This window comes from Spinacia oleracea, chromosome 1 (genome assembly GCF_020520425.1).
Source record: "Spinacia oleracea cultivar Varoflay chromosome 1, BTI_SOV_V1, whole genome shotgun sequence".
NCBI classification, from domain to species: domain Eukaryota; kingdom Viridiplantae; phylum Streptophyta; class Magnoliopsida; order Caryophyllales; family Amaranthaceae; genus Spinacia; species Spinacia oleracea.
The window spans coordinates 43698838-43725184 of NC_079487.1; the positions used below are offsets into that span (position 1 = coordinate 43698838).

At 37.7% G+C, this 26347-nt stretch overlaps 4 protein-coding genes across 5 annotated transcripts; 3 read left to right on the plus strand and 1 right to left on the minus strand.

Moving 5' to 3' along the window:
- The first annotated feature begins 336 nt into the window (after positions 1-336).
- LOC110800602 (acireductone dioxygenase 2) lies at positions 337-2579 on the plus strand. Its single transcript, XM_022005913.2, has 6 exons — positions 337-494; positions 1432-1546; positions 1629-1723; positions 1812-2048; positions 2133-2203; positions 2285-2579. Exons 1-6 carry the CDS (start codon positions 483-485, stop codon positions 2316-2318), a joined length of 564 nt encoding a protein of 187 aa, XP_021861605.1. The 5' UTR covers positions 337-482; the 3' UTR covers positions 2319-2579.
- Positions 2580-3633: 1054 nt separating this feature from the next.
- On the minus strand, positions 3634-8764 carry LOC110800598 (uncharacterized). The gene is made up of 6 exons (XM_022005910.2): positions 8341-8764; positions 7788-7894; positions 5982-6090; positions 5723-5884; positions 5438-5611; positions 3634-4208 (listed from the first exon to the last, which is right to left on the minus strand). Exons 1-6 carry the CDS (start codon positions 8608-8610, stop codon positions 4179-4181), a joined length of 852 nt encoding a protein of 283 aa, XP_021861602.1. The 5' UTR covers positions 8611-8764; the 3' UTR covers positions 3634-4178.
- Positions 8765-9245: 481 nt separating this feature from the next.
- Positions 9246-12191, plus strand: LOC110800603 (aldehyde dehydrogenase family 3 member H1). Of its 2 annotated transcripts, none has more exons than XM_056843196.1 (6): positions 9246-9646; positions 9926-10131; positions 10228-10332; positions 10422-10594; positions 11399-11467; positions 11854-12191. In XM_056843196.1, the coding sequence occupies exons 2-6, from the start codon at positions 10042-10044 to the stop codon at positions 12035-12037; spliced, it is 621 nt and encodes a 206-aa protein (XP_056699174.1). In that variant the 5' UTR covers positions 9246-9646; positions 9926-10041; the 3' UTR covers positions 12038-12191. The 2 variants fall into 2 exon arrangements, with proteins under 2 accessions (XP_056699174.1, XP_056698966.1); XM_056842988.1 differs by having other exon boundaries at positions 9247-9646; positions 9917-10131.
- A 5528-nt stretch (positions 12192-17719) lies between these two features.
- On the plus strand, positions 17720-18241 carry LOC110781217 (uncharacterized). The gene has a single exon (XM_021985442.2). It carries the CDS (start codon positions 17720-17722, stop codon positions 18239-18241), a length of 522 nt encoding a protein of 173 aa, XP_021841134.2.
- Positions 18242-26347: the final 8106 nt, after the last annotated feature.

Sequence of the window (26347 nt, forward strand, 5' to 3'; positions counted from 1 at the left end):
ATACACAACAATCAACAAGTATTCATATAGTTTAAGTTTAAACTAACTTAATAATTTGCCAAAATAATTAAGCTTTTGAATAACATAAAACCTTAGATAATATTCGTTAATTGAATCTAAGGCGGATCCGAACGTGTTGTGGACTATCTACGGAGGTGTAGGTGGGTTAGTAGGTAAGTGTGAGAAATAATATAATATTAATAAGAATTTCCATTTATAGAAACCGTGCATGTATTAAAAGACGACCCGAAAAGAAAAGAGCGGTGCGAGTATTAAGGGACGGAGGAAGTAGCAGTTGATAGGAAAACCATTAATTTGAAAAGGAGAAAGTAGCAAGGTAGCATACATAACAAATGAAATGATTGCCGACACAAATATATGATATTTTAATGAAATGTGATGATAAATTATGTTGAGTGCGTGGTGTGGTAGAGTGGTGATTCAATTTTCAAACAAAGCAAAACCACCGAAAATTGCAAGCAATGCTACGCAAGGTGATCTCTGCTATACTCTGCATTTTATTCTTTTCCCAATTATGATTATTTTTGCTGATTCATGAAATTCTTCAACTTCTTTAACGACTTTTTTTTTTTTTTTTTTCTTTTTTGGTGTTTTTGGATTTGTAAGTTTTCTTTACCATGTTTTAGTTTTAGTTTCTAAAATTCCAGGTTATTGCGAAACATTTTCCTTGAAATTGTGGATTACTTTTAGATTCCTATTGTTTATTCTTAATTTCTTACGGGTGATTGTGGTATAAATTGACTTCTGCTGGATGTATAACTATTATGGGGGGTTAGGTTCACATACTGGTATGGGGTTGGAATCATGGCTATACCTACATCTCCCTAGGTTTCTAAACCCATAACTTAGGGGCTTGAGGTATGGGTTTGAAACTCTTAAATTTTTCAAACAAACACATGGTGTGGCCGGGTTTAGAACATTCTAAACCTATACCTCGTACCTAAAATCCGCGAACCAAACACCCCTTAGCGTGTTAGCCGATCCCAAATCATTTTGAAGGCTTAATTGTTGTTGTATTCTTAATAACTCTTTTTTTTGTTCTACCACGAGGAGTTCCCACCGCCTTTGGCGAGTGAACTAAACTCCAACGGTAGTTTGCATGGGTACCTCGATGGACAGCATCCCTCCCGGTTGAGATTTTTTCCATTCCCAAGGTTCGAACCCGAGACCTTGGTTAAGGAGCAAGAGACCCTTAACCACTCATGCCAACCTGGTGTATTCTTAACAACTCTGATTGTGTGTTCTAGTTGATTTTATTTTATGGGGATTTTTTGCATAATTTTTCAATTGAAAAATTAATGAATAGTAACAAAACAAGAAGCACATGCATGATATCCAAATCAAGACTTCATTCTAACTTCTATTTTTCAAATATGCCGAAAGAAGTAATGTTTTATAAATGCTGTACAGGATCCCAGGGAAGAAGTGATTGAAGCGTGGTATATTGATGATGATAGCAATGAAAATCCGAGTCTTCCCTATCATAAGGAACCTAAGGAAGTTGTTTCTCTCGATCAACTTGCTGGTAAAACTCCTCTTTAACTGAAAATGGTCAAAGTACTAAAATATATATATGTTTATGATTTTCCCTATCTGTCAAAACTCAGAACTTGGAATTCTCACTTGGAAATTGGACGCTGACAATTATGAAACTGATGAGGAATTGAACAAGATCCGCGAAGCTCGTGGATATACTTACATGGTAACCCCTTTTGTTCTTTTCTAATCAAGTAATAAGAAAATTGAACTTTATTTTAAATAACTTGAATGAAAGTTCAACTAATTTTCAGGACTGCATATGTAACAATGAACAAGTTCCAAATTATGAGGAGATGAACAAGAGAATCTATGAAGAACATTTACATAGTGATGATGAGACAAGGTATTGTGTTGATGGAAGTGGTTATTTAGATGTGAGAGATGTTGAAGATAAGTGGATACGCATATGGTTGAAGAAAGGGGCAATGATCGTACTGCCTGCAGGAATATATCATCGTGCTAGTCTCGATTTCAACAGTTACATCAAGGTATTGCAATGATCCTCTGGTAGTTGTTCTTCTTCTCTAGATTTACACTTACACTTACAGATAAAGCTTAATAATCTGTTGCAGCTGGTGCGACTATTTGCCGGTAATCCAGTTTGGACTCCTCACAACCGTCCTAACGATGATCTACAAGCACGGTATGATTTGGCTTTTCTGATGTTACCTTCCAAGAACTAAAAATGTGCTCAGTTTTCATGTGAGGCACTTTCTGTTTACAGGAAGGAATACGTCGAGAAGTTTCTCATTCAGTAAACATGTCATGATATGTCATCAACTTGTTGATGCTGCCGATTCATCAGAATTCCTATTCGCTTTAATTAAGCATAATTATTAAGTAATTAGCTTGTAGAAGCCTGTCATTCTGAATGGAGAATAATCGTGTAACTAAGTTTTCTTTGGCCTTTACTGTATTAAAGCTTTTCTGGATATCTGCGTGTGTGATTTGTACAATTCACAAAACATTGAGATTAACTAGTACTTGTTCTTGTCAAACATATAAAGTTACTCCCTCAATACTTCACGTTGGGCCCGTTCTTGTAGCCTGTGAACAAAGTTGAACAACCGATCTTTTTCATTAATGTCTCGGATGTACAACATGTAAGCCGAGTATTCTTTCACATAGTAGCGTATGGAGCCCTTATGGCGGATCTTCTGTAGCTTCATTCTTGCAACAAACTCGATGTTCTCGGGATAAAACTGGTCTTTGAGTTCCCTCTTGAACTCTTCCCATGTGTCTATCTTGATCTTCTCAGCTTCGATGTCAGTGTGCTTTATGGCCACCATAGCTTTGCATCATCTGACAAGTTCATGATCGCAGTATCAACCTTCAGGTCGTCGCTCAACTGACAGATTCTAAAGTAATGCTCCATGTCGAAGAGGAAGTTATCAACTTCCTATGAGTATCTAGCGCCACTATAGTCTCGAGGCTTTGGAGGTTTGATCTTCATTGCACCACCTCCGCCCAAGTCAGTCCTTGCAGCGCGCATCACGGTCGCGCACTTGTCTTGTGCATTTTCAGCTTGCTTCTGAACAAAGTTAAGTTGTTCGTGAAACGCTTCTTTCTCTTGCATGAGCTCTTCGACCGCATTCTCGAGTCTTTATATTTCTTTGGCTTGGCCAATCACCATTTACCTCGAGTCGGGTCCAGCTCTCCTAACTTTCCTTCTATCTAGGCTAGTCTTTCTTCTATTGATTCCATCTCATGTTGCTTGATCGGGTCTCTTGATGCCTAGGTTTGAACCTTGGCTCTAATACCAACTATCACAGCCTGAGTGTTTTGACATCAGATTGTGCGGCGCGCTCTTGCCTATGGGGCAGAAAGGTAGCAAGTCTTGTGCGGAAAGTGAATCTCAAGGCCCGGGGCACGAGCGGGTGCTTTCTTTAGAAGGGGCACTCTTGCCTACTGGCGACAAGAGCTTGGGTTGGGGGTCGATCGGGGCGCTTGTGTGCTCACAACAGGCACAAGCGGGACCGACGACGAGAATGTATCTGTTTTGGTGGAGACTTTATTGAGAGCTTAAAAATATGCGACTTGCAATATCAATAAAGGCTAACACAACGCAAGTGATTAAGCAAAAAAAAATTCTGATGAGAGGTCCTGGTTCATACCCCTCATAGAGGTTTATTTTGAATTAGCTAAAAACTGCCGGTGAACACTGAGATTAAAGAAACATAATAATTCTATCTAAAGCCTAAAATGTTATTAGAAAGATCTTAAAAAGCAATAGATAAGTAAAATACAAGTAAGGGAATATTGGATTAACAATGGAGCGATAGTGAGGCTTCTAAGTTGTTCACGCTTGTTGTTGTCAACCAAAGAAGTGACCATGCTAGGCTGCTATAGCAAAGGTATGAACAAATTTCCCGGAAAACTTTTCTTTATCTCCTTTCCTTTGACCCTTTGATAACACTCATTACATATGTACAACTTAGAAGCTATACAAAATCCGGTTCCACATATTATTTGGCAACATTTGGTCTCCTCTGAAGTCCCGTTACCAGATACATATATAACACAATTTGTACAGCCCCTAAACGAGGGAGACCGGGATAGCGTACTTATTTTTTCGAGATGGCGGCCAGAGTTGCAAGGTAAAAAACACATCCGCTTGCTTAGATGTGGACGCCTATTCTGTTTGCAACCTGAAACCAAAAAGTCGGTTTTAGAGAGCTAACATATAAATGTGGATTTCCTTGCTGTCTATTTCCCTATCATATGGTCCATATGCTGATATGCATATTTTTGTCTTTACTTTTTCTTTTCTCAGCTTCCCCCAAAGGTCTTCCTTTAAAAAAAAAGGAAAGCATACCCTCCACAATTGAAGTGATACATCACATCAGATTGCAAAACCAAGCTTGGATATATATATATATATATATATATATATATATATATATATATATATATATATATATATATATATATATTTTGATAACTTAACAAAATCCAATAGCCTTTCAATTTCAACATTCTCTCAACAAAAAATCTAAAATCTTATGGATATAACATAACCGTGCATTCATGTGGATGTACTGATATGTCGCCCCAATACTCGTCCTTAACCACAAACTTCGTAATTTGTAAGTGAGTAGAGATATGATTACAGAATAGTGTAGAATAACATATTTTTACAAGCGACTTTGACATACCTTTTAGTATAAGCCTATCCTTTAAAATTGGGACCTATCTCACTCGTCCTAGTTTTTTCTTTATCCTTAATATTCGTGTCAATTTCCTATGTTAAGTGCTTGTTTGGTTCACTTGCGATGTACTGATATGTCGCCCCAATACTCCTCCTTAACCACAAACTTCGTAATTTGTAAGTGAGTAGAGATATGATTACAGAAAACTGTAGAAAAACATATTTTTACAAGCGACTTTGACATACCTTTTAGTATAAGCCTATCCTTTAAAATTGGGACCTATCTCACTCGCCCTAGTTTTTCTTTATCCTTAATATCCGTGTTAATTTCCTATGTTAAGCGCTTGTTTGGTTCAGTTGGGTAGTAACTTACCATGAGAAGTTTCATTTTATGGAAGTTAATTCCCAAGTTATATTCCTAGGAAATAGCTTGATGATGTTTGGTTGAACTTGGACATTTTGTCTTAACGAAAATTGTGACTTACCAAGGGGAGGGTAGGTAAGTCACTTCCCATGTTCCATGGAAATTTCAACTTTCTAAGGAAGTTCTAATTCCCCCATTATACCCAATTCATGCAAACCAAACAACTTTGCATATTTCACTTCCTAGGAACTCACACTTCCTCTTTTATTTACTTGCAACCAAACATCCCCTAAATTAATTCAATTCTTGGATGGAGGGAGTACTAGATATTGAAGAAGTGACAAATCAGAAGAACAAATAAATACCTCTTTGAAAGAATGGACATCGCTTCCCCAAAGCCAAGCGTCACAGCCTGCATCCCTTGCACCCCATACATCATTCCTACGATCATCACCAACATGAACAGCATCCTCTGGTTTTACACACAGAAGATCACACGCCTTCAGAAATATTGTTGGGTTTGGCTTCTCAGCAGCAACCTGTTCATAATATTACATAGAGATAGATATCCAGTTTAGAATCAATATTAATTGTACAGGCATTTCTAAGTAAAATCTGACTGACAAACTAATTAATTAATAGCCACTTACTTCAGCTGAGACGGCCACAGCATCAAACCAGTGTTCACAATTCAGAGCCCTCAATAGAGGTCTTAATCGAGTATCAAAGTTTGAGACAACAGCCACTTTTACACCGGCATTTCTCAAAGCCTGAAATACTTTCCCTGCATTTGGGTCGCATAGCTGCCATGCCTTGAATTGGAAATTAATAACATCAGCACACAGCCCAACTATGAATGTAACTATGTAGTTGTAAAGCTCCTCAAAGTAATTAGTGGCATAAACCCACCTTCTCAGTCATAAAGTAGTTGTAAAGCTCCTCAAAATACTGAGCATCTGAACAACCTGTGGAAGATGAAACAATGTATTGCCAGAAGGGTCTACCATCATCCACATATCTGCAAAATGGAGATTCATGGTGATTGATCTAATCCGCCTGCGTCATAATCTCATATAGTTACGTTATTTCCTTATAAGATCATTGTAACTATTGTATACCAATCAATGTCTAGAAATGGTATTTTAGGACCACAGGGCACAAACTAACCAACAAACTCTCTTATTGTAGCTTGTCAACTTGGAGCTATTTGATCACAAAAGAACTTTTTTCTTTACATAATTAAATTGTAGAAACTTGAAAAATAACACGGATGACTATAACCACACTTAAGTCAGGCTGAAATGGCATCCAGCATTCACAATTAGAGGGACATAACAAAAACCTGATAAAGTTTTATTGAAGTTTTCATCATTTTGGTATAAGAAGGTACATTGCTTATTGAACTATTGAATCACATCCTGTGGTCCCAAAAGTAGAATAATGTCTCCATATTACCTCGAATCAGAACTTTAACTTTTACGAGAGGAAGTAAGAGGGAGCCACCAAAAGGAAAGAGGAAGGAGCTAAGGTAAAATCCTGTACCTCGGATTCAAAAGTGAAGCATCAACCACTGCATTATTACCTACTTAACTAGAATTATAGTGTTTAACCATAATTGAAACTTGTTTACAAGAGAACTATGAGTCCATCACACCGCCTTAATTAGTAGGCCGGGTAGAAGAAGACCTTCCCTTAATCAAAAGGGATAGAGACCATCCCATCTTCCCTTATTCTTCACCCACTTTATTAGTTGTTAATGGAGAAATATCACTACTAGAAGCATTAAAAGAGTTATGGTGCCTGAATATTTGGTTCCAAATACCGGTGTGAACTTTGATCGACATAGCATGTTCTTGAGAATGGAACAAAGTTGCTCAACATCTATCCAATGTTACTAAGGAATCATGGAACATTATAACACTAGAAAGATTCCTCTTTCTTTTCATTTGCAACAAAGGAATCAAATCCATATAGTAGTAAGAATTAATCCTCGACAACAAAAGCAAAACAAGTTCAACTGTCCACATGTGGCATTAAAACTAATTAATACTCTCAAACTGAAAGTGAGAACAAAAGTGCAGCACCACCGTGAATCCTGCAGAAGAACTCGTTACAGAGTTTAGTTTATTCATTTAAACCAGCCTCGTTTCACAAATTTGGATAAGGATTATCCAAGCCGAAAATCGATGACAGAACAACAAATAAACTACTCTGTACTAAGTAGCATCAGAATCAGAACTATAATATCTTGGGATGGAGGAAGGACACTGATACATTGGTCCGACGCGCTTACGTGTTAGTAACCCCTAGGATCAGATATCAGAAAAGATTGTCTTGGTGTCGCATAAGTTAAGCAATGGAACCAAATAGTTAAGAAATGAAACCAATTAGTCAAGAAATTAAACCAATTCGTTAAATAACCAAGGCGGTCTTACACAAAAGTTGCCGACAACTATATAACATGCTCTCTTCTTGTATTTCACAAGTAACTCTAAAATAAAACAAGAACACAAGATTTATGGATCAATATGAGCACACAGACTCCAAAAATACCGGTACCGCCATGCCGCCATGCCGCCATGGACCACATTACTGAAATATGGAAACTACCAATACTGCAATTCATGACTCTGATTACACAGAAAATCAAACAACGAACCAAAATACTCATAATTTGGTAATTAGATTTGAGGAAATAAATCTAAAATGGAGTACCTGAGACGTGATTTTCCCCAAGGTTGACCATAAGCCCATCTGTATCTGTTCAATATTTCATCCTCTGAATATTTCACCCCATACTTTTCCCCCATCTGCCTATATATCTGCATCCCAACCATTTTTAATTTATCAAATATCACCCAGTAATTTCAAAAACAAACTCAAATTATCAGGCATATCATCATATATAAAATAAAAATGGTTTTAAAATAATATTCACAACACCTAATACAGTAGTTTCTTTAATTCAATTTCATTAGAATAATAATCACCCAAAACCAAAACCCCACTTATTATTTTTAAAGTGTACTTATATGATCAAGGCCACTAATCAGACCTTTTTAAATTCAATTAAAATTTGTTAGATGGAAGAGCAATTATTTGGATGCCTTAGTTGGCAATAGTGACTAGTAAAACCATAGTACAATGTTTAATCATTGAACAACAACAATAACGAGGAAAGAAAATCAGGTGAACAACCGATGAGAAATTTGAACGAAGAGAGCTTTATGAGCCCGGTGAGTAGTTTTGAGGAGAGAGAGAAAGAAACCTGTGCAGTGGGTTGAGCAGGGACAAGGAGAGTGCCAACAGCATCAACGAAGAGAGCTTTATGAGTAATATTTCCACCATACAATGATTTCCTATAATCTTCATAATCTTTCAACCAAAACCCCATTGATTTTGATCCCACTACGCCTACCTCAGCCGCTGCGGCCACTGCTGCAGTCGATGAAGCCGAGCATTTCTGGTGCCCGAAACAGGTGGTGATGCTGCTTCTTTGTAGTACCTGTGATATTATTCTACTTCTCACGATCGCCATTTTTTTAGAAATTAATTTGTAAAAGTTTTTAGACTATTGTTTTTAGAGAATGATTTGTTTGTGAATGAATTAATTATGGTTGTTTTTGTAGAGAGAAAAGGGTGGAAGATTTAAATGGTGGCTTAAACAAGTTTAAAATATACTTGTAGCCTTGTAGGAGGTGAAGACACTAAAATGACCTTACATTTGTAGTAGTATTACGATAGTGCCCTTAGGATATAATTACTTTTTGTTGCATATTCATTGAGAGTCTATCAAAATTCAAAAGTGTTTAGTTATTGTTGTCAATTGCTACTTTGCCCATATTTAGACCAACCATTCATTAATTATATCATAACTAGTATAGGACCCGTGTCATTCACGATAATCCAAAATTATTGATATGTTATACATATTTTTGTTAAAATATAATATCCATCTAATTTTCCGTACCACTAATGTTCCGTTTTTCAAATACTTCGTATAATTATTAATATGAGATGTTCTTATTACGGTGCATGAGTGAACAATATATCTACTAATAACATGAATATATACGTGAATATGATACAATTTTAATTTTTTATACTAAATATGGATATACTATGAGCAATAGAGAAAAAAACACAAATTATTTTGTAAAAAACGTTGCACTGCACCAAATCCCATAATCTAATAAGATAATATTATGTAATATTTTAATTTGAATAGGTGTTAAACAAATAAAAACAAAAAATAAAATAAAAAATGAGAAGTCATCTCTCTCCTTTGTTCCACCGCCAAAGATGAGAAGCTCATTGTTCCCCTTCATCTTCTGCACAAATCAGATCGATTCATTAGGGAAAAAAATTACGCCTAAAATTTTTGGGTTGGCAGATTTCTTTCACACCTTCCAAAATTTAGATCAAGATGATAGAAAACTGTTTTGGTTAACCAATACAAAACTCCAAATCAATCTTTCTCACTTTCCAAATTTTGAAGTTGATTTAGTATATTGGGCAGAAATCGAAAGTGCTTCACCATCTCCTTCGTTCTTCTTCCTACCGATCTCTTCCAGGTTAGTATTGATTAATAACTACAATTTTGGTTGAATTCTGGATTTTGAAAATATTTTGATCAAATAGTTTTGAAAATAATTTGATCGAAAATATTTTGAAAATATTCTGGATCGTCGAAAATATTTTGATCGAATAGACTTATTAATTGTCTTATTTCATTAATACAACTTTAGTAATAATCTATTATCTAAAAAGAAAACCATTTACTCTCTTAAAAACTGTTCTGTTTGGATCAATTACCACTTAATCTCGCCTCTTCTTACAATTAGAAAAATCAGATTGAAGCACCGGTGGTGACACCAACGACGATGGGGGATGGCGAGGGGTTTGGGAAGACGCTGCCGGTAAATGGAGGAGGTGGCTGATCGGGTGAAGAAGAGTTGGCCGAATAGTCATGGTTGCAGCTGCAAAGCACCTTACACCTATTATATTAGAGCTTGGAGGAAAATTCCATGTTGTTGTTGATTCTGATGTTAATATGCAAGTAGAAATCCTACCTTTATACTTTTAACTTAAAGTATTGTTTATTCTTAATGTTTGTGTTTTACTTATTTGATTTTGTTTTTTCAATTAATAAAAGGTTGTTGCAAGAAGAATCATAGCAGGAAAATGGTCCTGCAATAATGGACAGACCTGCACTACTGCAGATTATGTTATTACCACCAAAGATTTCGCTCCAAAGCTAGTAATGCAGCAACTGTTCTTGCTGTCTAAGATTACTGGTTATAAATTGTGATTTATAAACTAATATTTGCCTTTACTGGACAACTGCAGATTGATGCTCTGAGGTCAGAGTTGGATGAATTTTTCAGAAAGGATCACTTAGATTCAAATGACATGTCAAGAGTCGTTAGCTTGTACCATTTTAAACGGTTAATGAAATTAATGGAGGAAGATGGTGTGTCTGATAAGATAGTCTTAGGTGGTCATACAGATGCAACACAACTGTAAGTAGTCATAATTTGATTCATACCAGCTTGACATTTCCTGTGCTAATGTTTGATGTAACTCTATTTCGCTCGAACTTTTAATGTTTGATGGAGGTTGCTACTCTTGGACCCTATTCACTTCACCTTGTTTTTGCTGAGTTGAAATATTCTACTGATTAGAACTTATTTTCACATATTGAAACTGAAATTTCCTGGTAAAATCAAAATTTACCAGTTCACTGTTGAAAAAACATATTTTCACTTAATAAAACATCTTTTTACTGTAGTCTATGTTTAAGAGATTTGTATAGAATAGCGTTTTTATTTTTTCGAGTTGAAGAGAACTGGGCCTTTGTCTGTGGGTTATATATCTTCTGCTCTGTGTCTCAATTAGATTACTCCAGGAGATTGTTGTACTTATGAGCAGATTGCTATTTAAGGATGTTGTTTTTACTATATGCTCCATCTTGAGTGGTTTCTTGTTAATTATGTCACTGAAAATTAGACTTTCCTATGAACACTTACATAGCTCTGGCCTCAGATTATATATTTGAGTAATGGTGCAAGTGTATTGCCTATTGCTTCCAATCAAAGTGAGATGGATTAGCTCCTAAATATTTTGTATGTTTGTAAATTGTTTGTAGTCTGGAGGATATTTTTTGTTTGCAGTATGCTAGGTTGTATCGGTAGATTTATCTGTTATAAAGGCGTCTATGCTGATCAGAAGTATATCGGAAACTTTTGCAGTTGTCACAATAGTAAATGAACAATTTACTATTGCATCTAAATTAATTCACTGACTCACATTTCTTCTTTTAACAGCGGGATCAGATGCCACAACTGGATCAGATGCTGCGAAGAAGTCCGTTGTCGAGAAAACAGCAACCGAAGGTGCTGGTTGTGCATATATTTTTTCCCTCTATATTTTATTTACTCATTTATTTACCCCTCGATTAAGAGGATTTGTTTTTTGACTAGTTAAAGGCTTAGAGCCGAGAGAATCTATCTCAAAGTTTAATTTCGGTGATGCAGGCACCATCGACCGTTCAATATGAAATTGCTTACTTTTCACCACTCATGTTATATTTCTGCAAGTTTACTGATTTTATTATTCAATCTAGAAACCAATCTGATTTAAGTTTGAGCAGAAATTTAATTGTTATTTCTCAAGATTAATTGTCCTTTTATTTTTCTAAGTTTTCTTAACCCCTGTGGTACATAGGGTTTACCTTCAATAACATTGAAACTCCTTCTGACTAAGATCTTTGTTTTTTCAGCACGGGACCAGAGTCTTATACCCCAAAAGTGGGGGAAATCTACATTGCTTCACAACACTCAATCCTTGTGCTATGCTTGAGATACTCACACCACCATATTTGGAGGATGCAGGCAGGAAATTCACTTATTATCATGACTATCCATATTCAAGCTTCTGTAAGTTTCATCCAGAATGAACATTAGGGAAATAAAAAGTCAGTTTTTTTTATAATATTTTTTCTTCTGTTTTGCGGGTAAGGTAATATTTGTGATTGATCTTATACTATTTGCACCCACACAAAATTTCACTTTGTGGATTTTTTGTTTGTTGAATTAATTATTCTGTCCACTCCTGGAATGTTGTGGTGTTGTTTTCTTAATGCTGCCAACATGTGATTCTTGGTTTTACACATGTGCATAAAATAAATTTGGGGGAGTATTAAACATATACATAAGCATTAGATAATAGAATTTATGTGCTTACTTGTTGCATTTCACGATTCTCATCAACATGTTTCCTTTCCGTTTTTTTTTCAAGAACTCGTTTTCATTTTTTTGAGAGATGTGATTACTTATTTGTGCCACCATTTACGAAGAAGTCTTTCCTTCATTCCCAAATCTGCAAGACAATTAATTTATTTATTTTGCAAGTATACATTATTAGAAAAGTATATTTAGATAAGAAAAAAAAATAGTAGTAAGCCAAAAAAAAATATATACATACCTCTCTTTAAAATCATTTATCTCCGCAATATCAGTATTTATATGGAGTCTTGTCACAAATAGCGAACTCGATATTCCAATAACACCTTAAATGCGTAAGAAAGACAAACATGTAAGAAAGCAATAACAAATCAATACATAAAATGACAATCGAGACTTATAAACAACTTAAATCATATATACCATGAAAAGTCTTGATTTTTGCATACTGGATGGCAGTAAAAACTTGACAATTTGGATGATCAGATAAGTATTATGTCAATTGATCAGCATATTGATTCCACAAAGTGCAACTCAACAAATTTTTCCTAAAATCGACAACACAGCAAAGTTAGTATAGTAGTCATAATTGTATTTTCCTTTAAAAAAAATTGAAAATACACTTACTGCAAATCCTCTAGTTGAACATTGAACATTTTTTATGGGTTACCATCTCTAAAAAATTGATCAGCTGATAATATTCCAGAATGATAATATTCCTCTAGTTGAACATTGAACATTATTATCTTGTATTTGCAAATATCGGTTTAAAAATAATTAGTTTATAAATATTTAAAATGAGTATTTAAAAAAGGAAAATACTAAGGATTCACCAGGAGATGACACGTGTCATTCATGGTGTCTCTTTTAGTATATAGTAATAGATAGATTAACCATTAATCATACTTTAATTATTTAATTAATTATCTATGTGGCACATAATTAATTATCTATGTGGCACATGATTAATTATCTATGTGGCACTCGAATTTTTTAATTCAAAATTAAATTAGAACAAAACCATTAGATTTCCTACGTGGCGCTCTAATATTGGATTAATATTTGACTTTGGATTGAATTTTATTTTAGATTAGTGTTTGATTTTGGACGACTTTTATTTTAGATTTATTTTTTAGTTATTATAGTGTTTGATTTTGGATGGAGTTGTATATATTAGTAATTAAATAATTAAAATATTGTTAGGTTAAGAAAAATAAAATAATATAATTCATGCGTAAAAACCATAAAGCCATAATCCAAATTAATTGCCACATAGTCAATTAGCATAATTTAGGTTACATAGCTGCTCCCGAACCGAACAAGAACAAGTCTTTAGAGCCCCAAACGTTGCTCCTCCGTAGAAACTCCACAGCACATTCGGACCCGCCTTAGGTTTAACCAACTAGGATTTTACTTAAGGTTTTATGTATTCGGGCTAGGTTGTATTATGTTCTCCCTTGAACACAATGGGAATAAAGAATATGATTTTCAATGTAATTGATGTGTATAATTATGAGGGTCTAGCCTCATATTTATAGGGTAGGAAATAAGGATTTGAGTCTTACTAGAAATAGAATTACCAACCCTACTAGGATTGAAATTCTTATTCAATTAGAATTGCAACATTAATTAAACTCTTAATTAATCAATTCCGGTAGGACTAGGAATATTTAATCCAAGGTTACTTGGGAATTAAGCAATCATACCTTTCTTGGAGCCTAAGACGAAACAACCAACGCAGCCACAACGGGCCATGTTGGTGCGCGTGCCTGTCTAGGCCCAGCAACAGTCGCAGTTGGCCGAAGGCCTAGCGCGCTGTGGCCTTGCCTTGGCGGGCCTACACTGCATTGCTCGTTGGCTTGGCGCGGCCCATGGCTGCTGCCTTGCTCGCTTTCTCGGCGCGACCCATGGCTGCTCGCTGCCTTGCTCGCTTGCTCGGCGCGGCCCATGGCTGCTGCCTTGCTCGCTTGCTTGGCGCGGACCATGGTTGCTGCCTTGCTCGCTTGCTTGGCGCGACCCATAGGCACTGCTGCCTTTGCTCGCTTGCTTGTCGAGCGATGGGCCGGCTTGCTTTCCGGCTTGTCGCTCGTCGAGCTTCCGGTTCGTTTTCCGATTCCGGAATCCGTTTCCGTTTCGAACAAATATTTACGTTTCCGTTAATATCTCCGATTTCGGAAATAATTTCCTTTTCCGACAATATTTCCGATTCCGGTAATATTTCCGTTTCCGGCAATATTTCTATTTCCGATACGAACCATGTTTTCGTTTTCGTTTCCGGTAACATCTACGACTTGGATAATATTTATATTTCCGTTTCCGGCAATATCATCATTTCCGGAGTATTCTTTACCCTTTTGACGATTTCAGCTCCCACTAGAACCGAGATCCGTCGTTTCCGAATGTTCATAAATGGAGTACTTAATGAATAATATATTCACTCAAATACTTGATCCGTTCACGTACTATTTGTGTGACCCTACGGGTTCAGTCAAGAATAAGTTGTGGATTAATTATTAATTCCACTTGAACTGAAGCGGCCTCTAGCTAGGCATTCAGTTCACTTGATCTCACTGAATTATTAACTTGTTTAATTAATACTGAACCGCATTTATTAGACTTAGCATTAAATGCATACTTGGACCAAGGGCATAATTTTCAGTTCTCAAACAAGTAACCAGTTCAAAAATAATTAGAAATCTTATTACGTGGCACTTGATTTTTTTAATTCAAAAATAAATTAGAAATCTTATTTTTCATTGGCCGAAACCAATAGTAATCCTAGGTGGCGCTCTAATATTTCACCAAATATGCCTCCTTTATCATCATCAAATATGGATGATGATAAAGGTCGCAACTTGCGACAAGTTTTAGTTGTCGCAATCTTATGTGGCGTATTTTTAGTGGTGCTACATGGGCGCCACCTAGGTCATGATTCATAAATCTACTTTTACTATCAATGCTAAATTTTTACTATGAAAATATGTAATTAAGGTAGTCGGTACAAAGAAGGAAACAAATATTTAATAAGTTTATAGTAATTATGCACTTTCTTTTTTCTTGTAACAAATTTAAAAATAAAAATATTATAATCTAATAATATATTTTTGTGTAAATACAAAATATATAGTGAAATAAAATAAATATTTTATTAATCCAATTGCCAATGAGTACTGAGTTGGATGCCTAGCCATCATTAAAGAAAAGTTCCTTCATTATTAAAATTATCTTAAGAACTGATGATTTGAAATAAAATTACTAAGTATATAAAAGACAATTTAAAATAAATTTCAAGAACACAAACCACTACTTTTTATATCCACTGGAATTAATTTTAAAATATAAAAATGGTTCCTAATAAGATATGCACTGCGATTTTTATTATTCCATTACCGCTTTCAATTTTTTTTTATTCATTACCGAATTTATAAAAGTATTTTTTTTCTTCTAATTTTCTATACAAATTATAAAAAATTTCTGAAATAAAAAATTATATTATTCGATTTCTAAATAAGAATATTAATTTTTTTCTCCTTTTTTTATAACGTGTAAAATATGTTAAATTCCTTTCAACAAAAAAAAGTCAAATATCTTACTTCCTTTCAACAAAAAAAGTTAAATATCTTAATTTCCAATTTAAGATATGACACATAGTCGTGACATGTTACCATTGCGGCATGTCTTAAAGGTCGCATGTTGCGACCTTTATCATTTTGCTATATATATATTAGATTTTAAAATATCAGCTTTTTATAATTTTTTTCTTATTCTTAATTGAAGACAGTAATGTTTAAAATTGCGCATTGGTAAAAGTGCCTAAAAATTATGTTATCTAGAAAATAACGAAGAAATTATACGTTACACAAATTGAGCATTATGGTTTCACACTTTCACGCGCGTTTTCATAATTAGAGGTGTGAGGTGGATGATGATTGTTAATTGAGAATTAAAAACCCTTGATCATACAAAATATGGTTTATACACCCGGGTGCACAATGCTCATTGTGCACCCTGTTTTACAAAGAACATATAGTTCAAATACAAAGAACATATTTTTCATACCCAAATAATGTATAGCCAATGAACTTATAGTTCAAATCCATAGAACATATAGTTTAAATATTTCACTAGTACATGTACATTGAAATCATTCTCAATGTTCAATAGATTTTCAATAAATGTTCAACAGGGTGCACAATGAACACTGTGCACCCGAGTGTATAATCCAAATTGCGTTAATCATATGCTTCAACGTATTATCAGAAGAAAAAGGAACTAGTTAGTGCGTTACACAAGACTTGCGCTTGTCAATCCTATCTGATACTCATATTTTGATTGCCTAGCTATTTACGCCTCGTTTTGGAGCAAGATGGTTTACATGACGATAAGAGAATAAGAGATACGGAGTACTCCGTACATGTTTCTTCACAATACCAATGAAAATCAAATATAAATTACATAACAAATAAGTTTAAATAAAAAAGTTGAACCAAGTATACGAGTATATATTTCTTGATTAATTAGAGTGGATTATATTATGACCGTATGACAAAAACGAAAAGTAAAAATAAAATAAAGGGCTCGTGATACATTACAAGTATATATATTTAATTATTGTTGTAATTAGTCTATGTATCTAGAGTTTGGCCCTTACAATTAAGGCTCTATACTAGTTTGATAGGTTGTATATAAACTGACCTTGACAGAAATACAAGACAAGGAAAATCAATTCCTAACATGGTATCAGAGAAGGCCCACAGTTGGGACCTTACTGTACTGTATTATGGGCCAACTAAACGGGATCCATGTGAGGGGGAGTGATAAAAGACACTCTGACCCATGAACCATCACATGTGACCCATATTGTAAAGGGACCTCACACGTGAGGGGAAGTGTTAAGATCCGACCCATGAAACATCACGTGTGAGAGTCCCACATTGATAAAAGAGAAAAGAGTTAAACACTTAATAAGGCTAAGGGGCTACTACCCTTATTGCCATATGGTTTTAAGGTGGAACCTCCTATGGTCTTGTTAAGTGGACTCTCTTTCTGGGTGACGGGTGCGGCCCAGGGCCGTATTTAACAACCAATTCTCACGAAAATCAAAACCCTAACTTTTTTTTACAACCAATTCTCACGAATTGCAGTAATGGCCGACGATGGAAAACTTGATCCATCCTCACCGTTCTTTCTCTCTTCCGGCGACCAACCGGGAAACTTGATCACTCACGTGGTCCTAAAGGGCAAAGAAAATTATTTGGCATGGTCTAGGCGATCACTTTGTCCCTAAAGTCACGCCGTAAATTTGGTTTCGTGGATGGCACTATCACCAAGCTGAAGAAGGAATCGAAACTACTTGACTGGGAAACTAACAACTCGAAGCTTGTGTCATGGTTACTCAAAACTATGGCTCCCAAGGTCGCAATTTCAATACCATACATGGTGGAAGTAAAGCCTTTGTGGGATTACTTGGATAAACGTTTCTGTGTATCAACCGGACCTCGTCTACAACAACTACGGGCCAAGATCATAGGCTGCAAACAAGCGAAGGGAATGACGATCGCAGACTACTACAATACGCTAATGAGCTTTTACGATGATCTTGCACAACTCAAGCCCCCTCATGGATGTAAGTGTGGGTTATGCACGTGTGATGTTGCTGGGAGGTACGAAGTGGACAAAGCAGAGGAAAAGTTCCATCAATTCCTAATCGGTCTAGATGACGATTTGTATGCTGTCGTGCGTACGAACCTCTTGTCTCAAAAACCGCCAGCCTCAATTGAAGATGCTCTGGAAGTGTTGTTACAGGAGGAACAATCTCGTGGCATAGCAGCAGGGAAGGCTGCTAAGGATACCATTGAGGCCCATGCCTTTGCGGTTCCCCTTGATCGATGGAAGGGCAACAATGATCGCTGGAAAGACAAATAAAAATTATCTTGCTCACATTACCATAAAACGGGGCATGATAATTCTACTTGTTTCAAATTGAATGGGTATCCTGATTGGTGGTTGGAACAACACCGGAACAACAAAGGCGGCTCGGGGTCTCGCGGGACTGCTGCAACTGTTGCTGATAAGGGCAGGCAACCTACCAATCCCTCAGCGCGGGCCAATGCCATTGGAAGAAGCACCTCTCTGGGCAGCAGTGTCGGGACGCACAGCAGTACCAACGGTATGGGCAGTGGTAGCGAGGCTCTCAAGGCAGGGGTGTCGATTGACGACCTCAAACCCGAGCATATTCAGGTTCTCTTAAATATGGTTAATCACAAGCAGGATGATAAAATGATGGGTGAGTATTTTTCTTCATCATGGATTATTGATACCGGTGCGTCTCGCCATGTAACCGGAGACGAGTCTTGCTTGACCGACATCACACCCACTCCACCGTGTCACGTTGGACTCCCAGATGGGAGATTAGCTACTGCTATGACGGCAGGGCGAGTTGTTTTGTCTGACAAATTATCTCTTGAGAATGTTTTATTTATTCCTGAATTACGTTGCAATTTAATATCGGTGTCTCAACTAATCGATAATTCACATTGTTGTGTTAGTTTTACTGATAAATTGCGTGCTATACAGGACCATTCGGGGAGCCTGATTGGAGCCGGCGAACGATGTGATAGACTCTACTACTTTCGGCGGATTCCAACAGTATGTGCGGTAATTACTCCAACGGTTTCCGAGTTCGAATTATGGCATAGGCGAATGGGGCATCCGTCAGACAGAGTCGTCAAGTTAGTGCCAGCTATCAGTTCTAGTTCTAGTAGCAAATCATTGAATAAAGCGTGTGAAATTTGTCCTCAAGCAAAACACTCGCAGGCTTGTTTTTCTAATAGTGACAGTAGAGCTAGTTGGATTTTTGAATTAATACATTGTGATTTGTGGGGAGCATATAAAACTCCTTCTAGTTGTGGCGCTCGTTATTTTTTGACATTGGTTGATGATTTCTGAAGAGGTGTTTGGGTTTATTTGTTGAATTCCAAAACTGAAGTTTTTTCCGCATTTCGTTCATTTTTTGCAATGATTAAATGTCAGTTTGAAGTTTCCGTAAAGTTGGTTAGAAGTGATAACGGGACTGAATTTAGATGCATGCTACCATACTTCGACGAACATGGCATTATTTTTCAAACATCTTGTGTTGGGACACCCCAACAAAATGGTCGTGTCGAAAGGAAGCATCAACATATTTTAAATGTGAGTCGGGAATTGATGTTTCAAGGAAATTTGCCGGTTAGTTTTTGGGGTGAATGCGTACTAGGTGCAGTTCATCTCATAAATCGCACTCCATCTCGTTTACTGCAAAACAAGACACCGTATGAGATACTTTTTGGTTCGGTCCCTAATTATGATGAATTGAAGGTTTTTGGCTCTTTGTGCTTCGCTCATAATCAAAAATCTAAAGGAGATAAGTTTTCACCTCGTAGTCGAAAATGTGTGTTTGTGGGTATCCTCATGGAAAGCGGGGTTGGAAATTATATGATCTTGTGACAGGTGAAATTTTTGTGTCTCGGGACGTTCAATTTCATGAGAACGAATTCCCATTTATGGATGCTCGAAACTTGGATAGTGTGGCTCATGATAACCAAGCCGAACCGCAAGTTCGTTGATTCTGATTTTTTGGACGACCTGGAGAATGTGTTGGAGGAGAGTGATGGTGAGAGCAGGGGGGTACACACTGATGGTATGGGTGTCGTGGCTGTGGGTGATATCCCCGCTGCCAACTTGGGTGCCATGGATGCCAACTCGAGTGGTGATATGGGGGACCAACATGTTGACAATGTTGAGAATGTTGTGATTAGTGCGCCGGCTAGCGACGACGCTGCTGCACCAGTGCCGAGCACTCCTACAACGTCGCTGCCAATCAGTCACGCTACTGCTGACTCCCAGCCTTTGCCCAACACTTCCTCGCTGAATCAGCAGCAGCACACTGCTACGGAGACACGCGGACAACAGCTCACGGGCAGCAGCTCCTCGTCTCCCGTCCCACTTGGCCTTGGACGTGGCTTACGGGACAGACGTGCCTCGGGTTGGATGAAGGATTTTGTTGGCAATACTGTTGGGAAAATGAGTCCATCGTCAAGTTCGTCGACGCCCTCTCGCTCCTCAGGTACTCCTATCCTTTAGTACACTTTGTCAATTGTGATAATTTTTCGATTAGACACCGTATATTTCTTGCGGCTGTACTTGCCGGACTTGAGCCGCGTACCTTTAATGAGGCAATGAAAGATGCCGGGTGGAGAGAGGCTATGCAGAAAGAAATTGGTGCCTTAGAGGACAATGAAACATGGGTCATGGAAGAGTTACCTCCCGGGAAAAAGGCATTGGGTTGCAAATGGGTATACAAGATAAAATTTCATGCGACGGGTAAGATAGAGAGACTCAAGGCTCGTCTTGTCATCTTCGGCAATCATCAGGTCGAGGGAATTGATTACAATGAGATATTTGCACCCGTTGCAAAGATGGTCACAGTTCGGGCTTTTCTAGCTATTGCGGCGACGAAAAATTGGGAACTCCATCAAATGGACGTCCACAACGCCTTTCTTCATGGTGACCTGGACGAAGAAGTTTATATGAAGCCACCCCCAGGATTTTACACGGGCAAACCGGGTATGGTATGTCGTTTGAAAAATTCATTGTACGGTCTACGTCAAGCCCCTCGGTGTTGGTTCGCAAAATTAGCAGCTTCTTTGAAGAGATATGGTTTCTCTCAAGCTTATTCTGATTACTCTCTTTTCACATTGACGCAAGACAAAATTCAGCTAAGTGTTCTAGTCTACGTCGATGATCTGATTATATCTGGTAATGATTCTTCTGCAATTGGTGATTTTAAGAAATATCTGGGCGAATGTTTTCATATGAAAGATCTGGGGGTTTTGAAATACTTTCTTGGCATAGAAGTGGCTCGCAGCCCTGAGGGCATATTTTTATGCCAACGTAAGTACACACTTGACATTATCGCTGAAGAGGGATTGCTAGGGTCCCGTCCTGCCGCTTTCCCAATTGAACAAAATCACACTTTGGCTCTGGCTCAGGGTCCTTTCATCGACGATCCAGAGATGTGTTAGGTTATGATACATATGACAATTCACAAATCATGCGGAAAAACCATAAAGCCAGGAAAGCATATTATTTACACATAATCATTTAGCATAGAATAGATGCATACATGTTGTAGCGCGCCTTCCCTAGCTGCGCCCGAACCGATCAAGAACAAGTCTTTAGGACTCCAAATGTCGCCCCTCCGTAGATAGTCCACAGTACGTCCGGATCCGCCTCAAGTTAGGCCAACTAGAATCGCCCTTAAGGTGCTTAGGATTTTCGGCTCTTATTGCAAGTGTATGGCTGATTTATATTTCAAAAACTTACCCTTTGAATACTTCAATCGTACCCATAAATTGTGACCCTAGGCACTTATTTATAGGAGTATGGAAAAGGAATTGTAATCCTATTAGGATGTGGATTTGTTAATTAGAACTTTATTAGGACTCTAAATAACAAAGCAAATCTAATAGGATTAGGATTTTAATCTTCGCACGAATCCTAATAGGATTAGGATTTCCCGCACACGCATCGTACAAGCCGTGCACCCGCGCAGGCCTTGCGGCCCACGACAGGCGCACAGCCCATGTGCGGTGCTGCGCGCGCGCGCGCCCTTGGCTGTGCCTGGTCGAGGCGTGCGTTGCTGCGTGCGGCTCGCTGGGCGATGGCCTGGCTTCGTGCTGGGCCTTCGTCTAGCGGGCCTCGTCCGATGCTAATTCGTACGATACGCTTCCGATTAAATTCCCGATTTCGGAATTCATTTCCGATACGAACAATATTTAATATTTCCGATTCCGGAATTAATTTCCATTTCGAACAAATATTTAATATTTCCGTTTCCGGAATTATTTTCCGATTCCGATAATATTTCCGATTCTGACAATATTTCCGTTTCCGGCAATATTTCCGATTCCGGCAATATTTCCATTTCCGATAATATTTTCCGATACGTACCATGTTTCCGTTTCCGGCAACATCTACGACTTGGATAATATTTATATTTCCATTACGATCCATATTTCCGTTTCCAGCAATATCATCGTTTCCGGAGTATTCATTTCTTGCTCGTGACGATCTCAGCTCCCACTGAAACCAAGATCCGTCGATTCCGAATATCCATAGATAGAGTATTTAATGCCATTAAATACTTGATCCGTTTACGTACTATTTGTGTGACCCTACGGGTTCAGTCAAGAGTAAGCTGTGGATTAATATCATTAATTCCACTTGAACTGAAGCGGCCTCTAGCTTGGCATTCAGCTCACTTGATCTCACTGAATTATTAACTTGTTAATTAATACTGAACCGCATTTATTAGACTTAACATAGAATGCATACTTGGACCAAGGGCATTATTTCCTTCAGTCTCTCACTTGTCCTTAGGGACAAGTGTGCATTTCCTAATTCCTTTGTCGCTCGATGCTTGCTCTTTGAACATAAGGTAAGAGTTGTCATCCTTATTATGTCCAGAGGTGTTTCTCGGTTTCAGAGTTCAACTGATCAAATAAACAGATAATCATAGCCTATGATTCATCCGAGCACGGCCATGCATTTCACAGTTTCTAGCTCTCCGAGTGGCCTTGTACAACTTTTAAGCATCTCATCCCGATTTATGGGAGGACAATCCCAATCTTGCGATCTTGAGATTAGACTTCGTTTCATAGGTGATTACCTGAGCGTTGCCTTTATAGCCTCCTTTTACGGTGCGACGGTTGGTCAACGTCAAAGCAACCAGTTCTCAAACAAGTAATCTCAAATCACTCAGGTATTGAGGATTTAGTGTCTAATAATTTTAATGAAATTTACTTATGACAGATTTTTATCTCTTACAGTAAAGTTTCATAGGTCTTGTCCGATACTAGTCTTCCCAAAGTAAGTATCTATGCAAATGATTATGACATTGCCATGTCCACATAGTTCAAGAAACAGAACTACTAGTCATCTTGCATTCTAGTCGTCTAACGTTTTCTATGCGTCCAATTTTATAGAAAACTCCGACTAGGGACCATTTTCAACCTTTGACATTCAAGTTCACTTGATAGACATTTCTTAGTCACAGGACTGGTCCTGACAGTCTATCTTGAATATATCGTCAAATTGAAGGGACTCATCATTTAATAAACCACAAATTAAATGGAAAAATGAATTCTCTTCATTTATTGTGAATGATTAACCAATAATGTTTTACAAATATTTAAACTCTAAAACTATAAAACATTAAACAAGGATATCAAAGCCATTCTCCAATATGCTTGATTCCCATAGCTGCAGTGTGCGAGTTGTGCTTCGCCTGCGGCAGAGGTTTAGTCAATGGATCTGATATGTTGTCATCAGTTCCAATCTTGCTTATCTCGACTTCTTTTCTTTCAACGAACTCTCGTAGAAGGTGAAATCTACGAAGTACATGCTTGACTCTCTGGTGGTGTCTAGGCTCCTTTGCCTGTGCAATAGCTCCGTTATTATCACAATACAGGGCTATTGGTCCTTTAATGGAGGGGACTACACCAAGTTTACCTATGAACTTCCTTAGCCATATAGCTTCCTTTGCTGCTTCATGTACAGCAATGTACTCCGCTTCAGTTGTAGAATCCGCAATGGTGCTTTGCTTAGCACTTTTCCAGCTTACAGCACCTCCGTTGAGGCAGAAGACAAACCCAGACTGTGATCTGAAATCATCTTTGTCGGTTTGGAAACTTGCGTCCGTATAGCCTTTAACAATTAATTCATCATCTCCACCATAGACTAGGAAGTCATCTTTGTGCCTTTTCAGGTACTTCAGAATATTCTTGGCAGCAGTCCAATGCGCCTCTCCTGGGTCTGACTGGTATCTGCTCGTAGCACTGAGTGCGTACGCAACATCCGGGCGTGTACATATCATAGCATACATTATTGAACCAATCAATGATGCATATGGAATCCCATTCATTCGTCTACGCTCATCAAGTGTTTTTGGGCACTGAGTCTTGCTTAGAGTTATTCCATGAGACATGGGTAGGTAGCCTCGCTTGGAGTCTGCCATCTTGAACCTATCAAGCACCTTATTGATATAAGTGCTTTGACTAAGTCCAATCATCCTTTTAGATCTATCTCTGTAAATCTTGATGCCCAATATGTACTGTGCTTCTCCTAGATCCTTCATCGAAAAACATTTCCCAAGCCAAATCTTGACAGAGTTCAACATAGGAATGTCATTTCCGATAAGTAATATGTCGTCGACATATAATACTAGGAAAGCAATTTTGCTCCCACTGACCTTCTTGTATACACAAGATTCGTCTGCGTTCTTGATGAAACCAAAGTCACTGACTGCTTCATCAAAACGTATATTCCAGCTCCTGCATGCCTGCTTCAATCCGTAGATTGACTTCTTTAGCTTGCATACCTTTTTAGCATTCTTTGGATCCTCAAAACCTTCAGGCTGTGTCATAAACACAGTTTCTGTTAAAACGCCGTTTAAGAAAGCAGTTTTGACATCCATCTGCCATATTTCGTAATCGTAATATGCAGCGATTGCTAACATTATCCAAATAGACTTTAGCATTGCAACTGGTGAAAAGGTTTCATCGTAATCCACACCGTGGACTTGCCTGTAACCTTTTGCAACCAATCTAGCTTTGAAAACTTCAAGTTTCCCATCCTTGTCCTTTTTCAGTTTGAAAACCCATTTGCTTCCAATGGCTTGTTAGCCATCTGGCAAATCGACCAAATCCCATACTTGGTTTTCAGACATGGAGTCTAATTCAGATTGCATGGCTTCTTGCCATTACTTGGAGCTAGGGCTCGTCATAGCTTGTTTGTAAGTCGCAGGTTCATCACTTTCAATTAATAGAACGTCATAGCTCTCGTTCGTCAAAATACCTAAGTACCTTTCCGGTTGAGATCTATATCTTTGCGATCTACGCGGGGTAACATTTCTAGATTGACCATGATTCTCACCAGATTCTTCTAAAGATCTCTGAGTTTCATCTTGAATGTCATCTTGAGCATTCTCTAGAGTTTGTTGTTCGACTCGAATTTCTTCGAGGTCTACTTTTCTCCCACTTGTCATTTTGGAAATGTGATCTTTCTCCAAAAAGACACCATCTCGAGCAACAAACACCTTGTTCTCAGATGTATTGTAGAAGTAATACCCCTTTGTTTCCTTTGGATAGCCCACAAGGATACATTTGTCAGATTTTGGATGAAGTTTGTCTGAAATTAATCGTTTGACGTATACTTCACATCCCCAAATCTTAAGAAAAGACACTTTTGGAGGCTTTCCAAACCATAACTCATATGGAGTCTTTTCGACAGCTTTAGACGGAGCTCTATTTATAGTGAGTGCAGCTGTATTTAGTGCATGTCCCCAAAATTCTAATGGAAGTTTGGCCTGACCCATCATTGACCTGACCATGTCTAGCAAGGTTCTGTTCCTCCGTTCCGACACACCGTTCCATTGTGGTGTTCCAGAAGGAGTCAATTCTGATAGAATTCCACATTCTTTCAGATGGTCATCAAATTCATAGCTCAGATATTCACCGCCTCTATCAGACCGCAGTGCCTTGATCTTCTTGCCTAATTGATTCTCTACTTCACTCTGAAATTCCTTGAATTTGTCAAAGGATTCAGACTTATGCTTCATTAGGTAGACATAACCATATCTACTGAAGTCATCAGTGAAAGTGATAAAGTAGCTGAAACCACCTCTAGCATTTGTACTCATTGGTCCACATACATCTGTATGGATTAAACCCAATAGTTCATTTGCTCTTTCTCCAACTTTAGAGAAAGGTTGCTTTGTCATTTTGCCGAGTAAACATGATTCGCATTTACCATAATCCTCTAAGTCAAATGGTTCTAGAATTCCTTCCCTTTGAAGTCTTTCTAAGCGTTTCAAGTTTATATGGCCTAATCGACAATGCCACAGATAGGTGAGATCTGAATCATCCTTTTTGGCCTTTTTGGTATTTATGTTATAAACTTGTTTGTCGTGATCTAATAAATAAAGTCCATTGA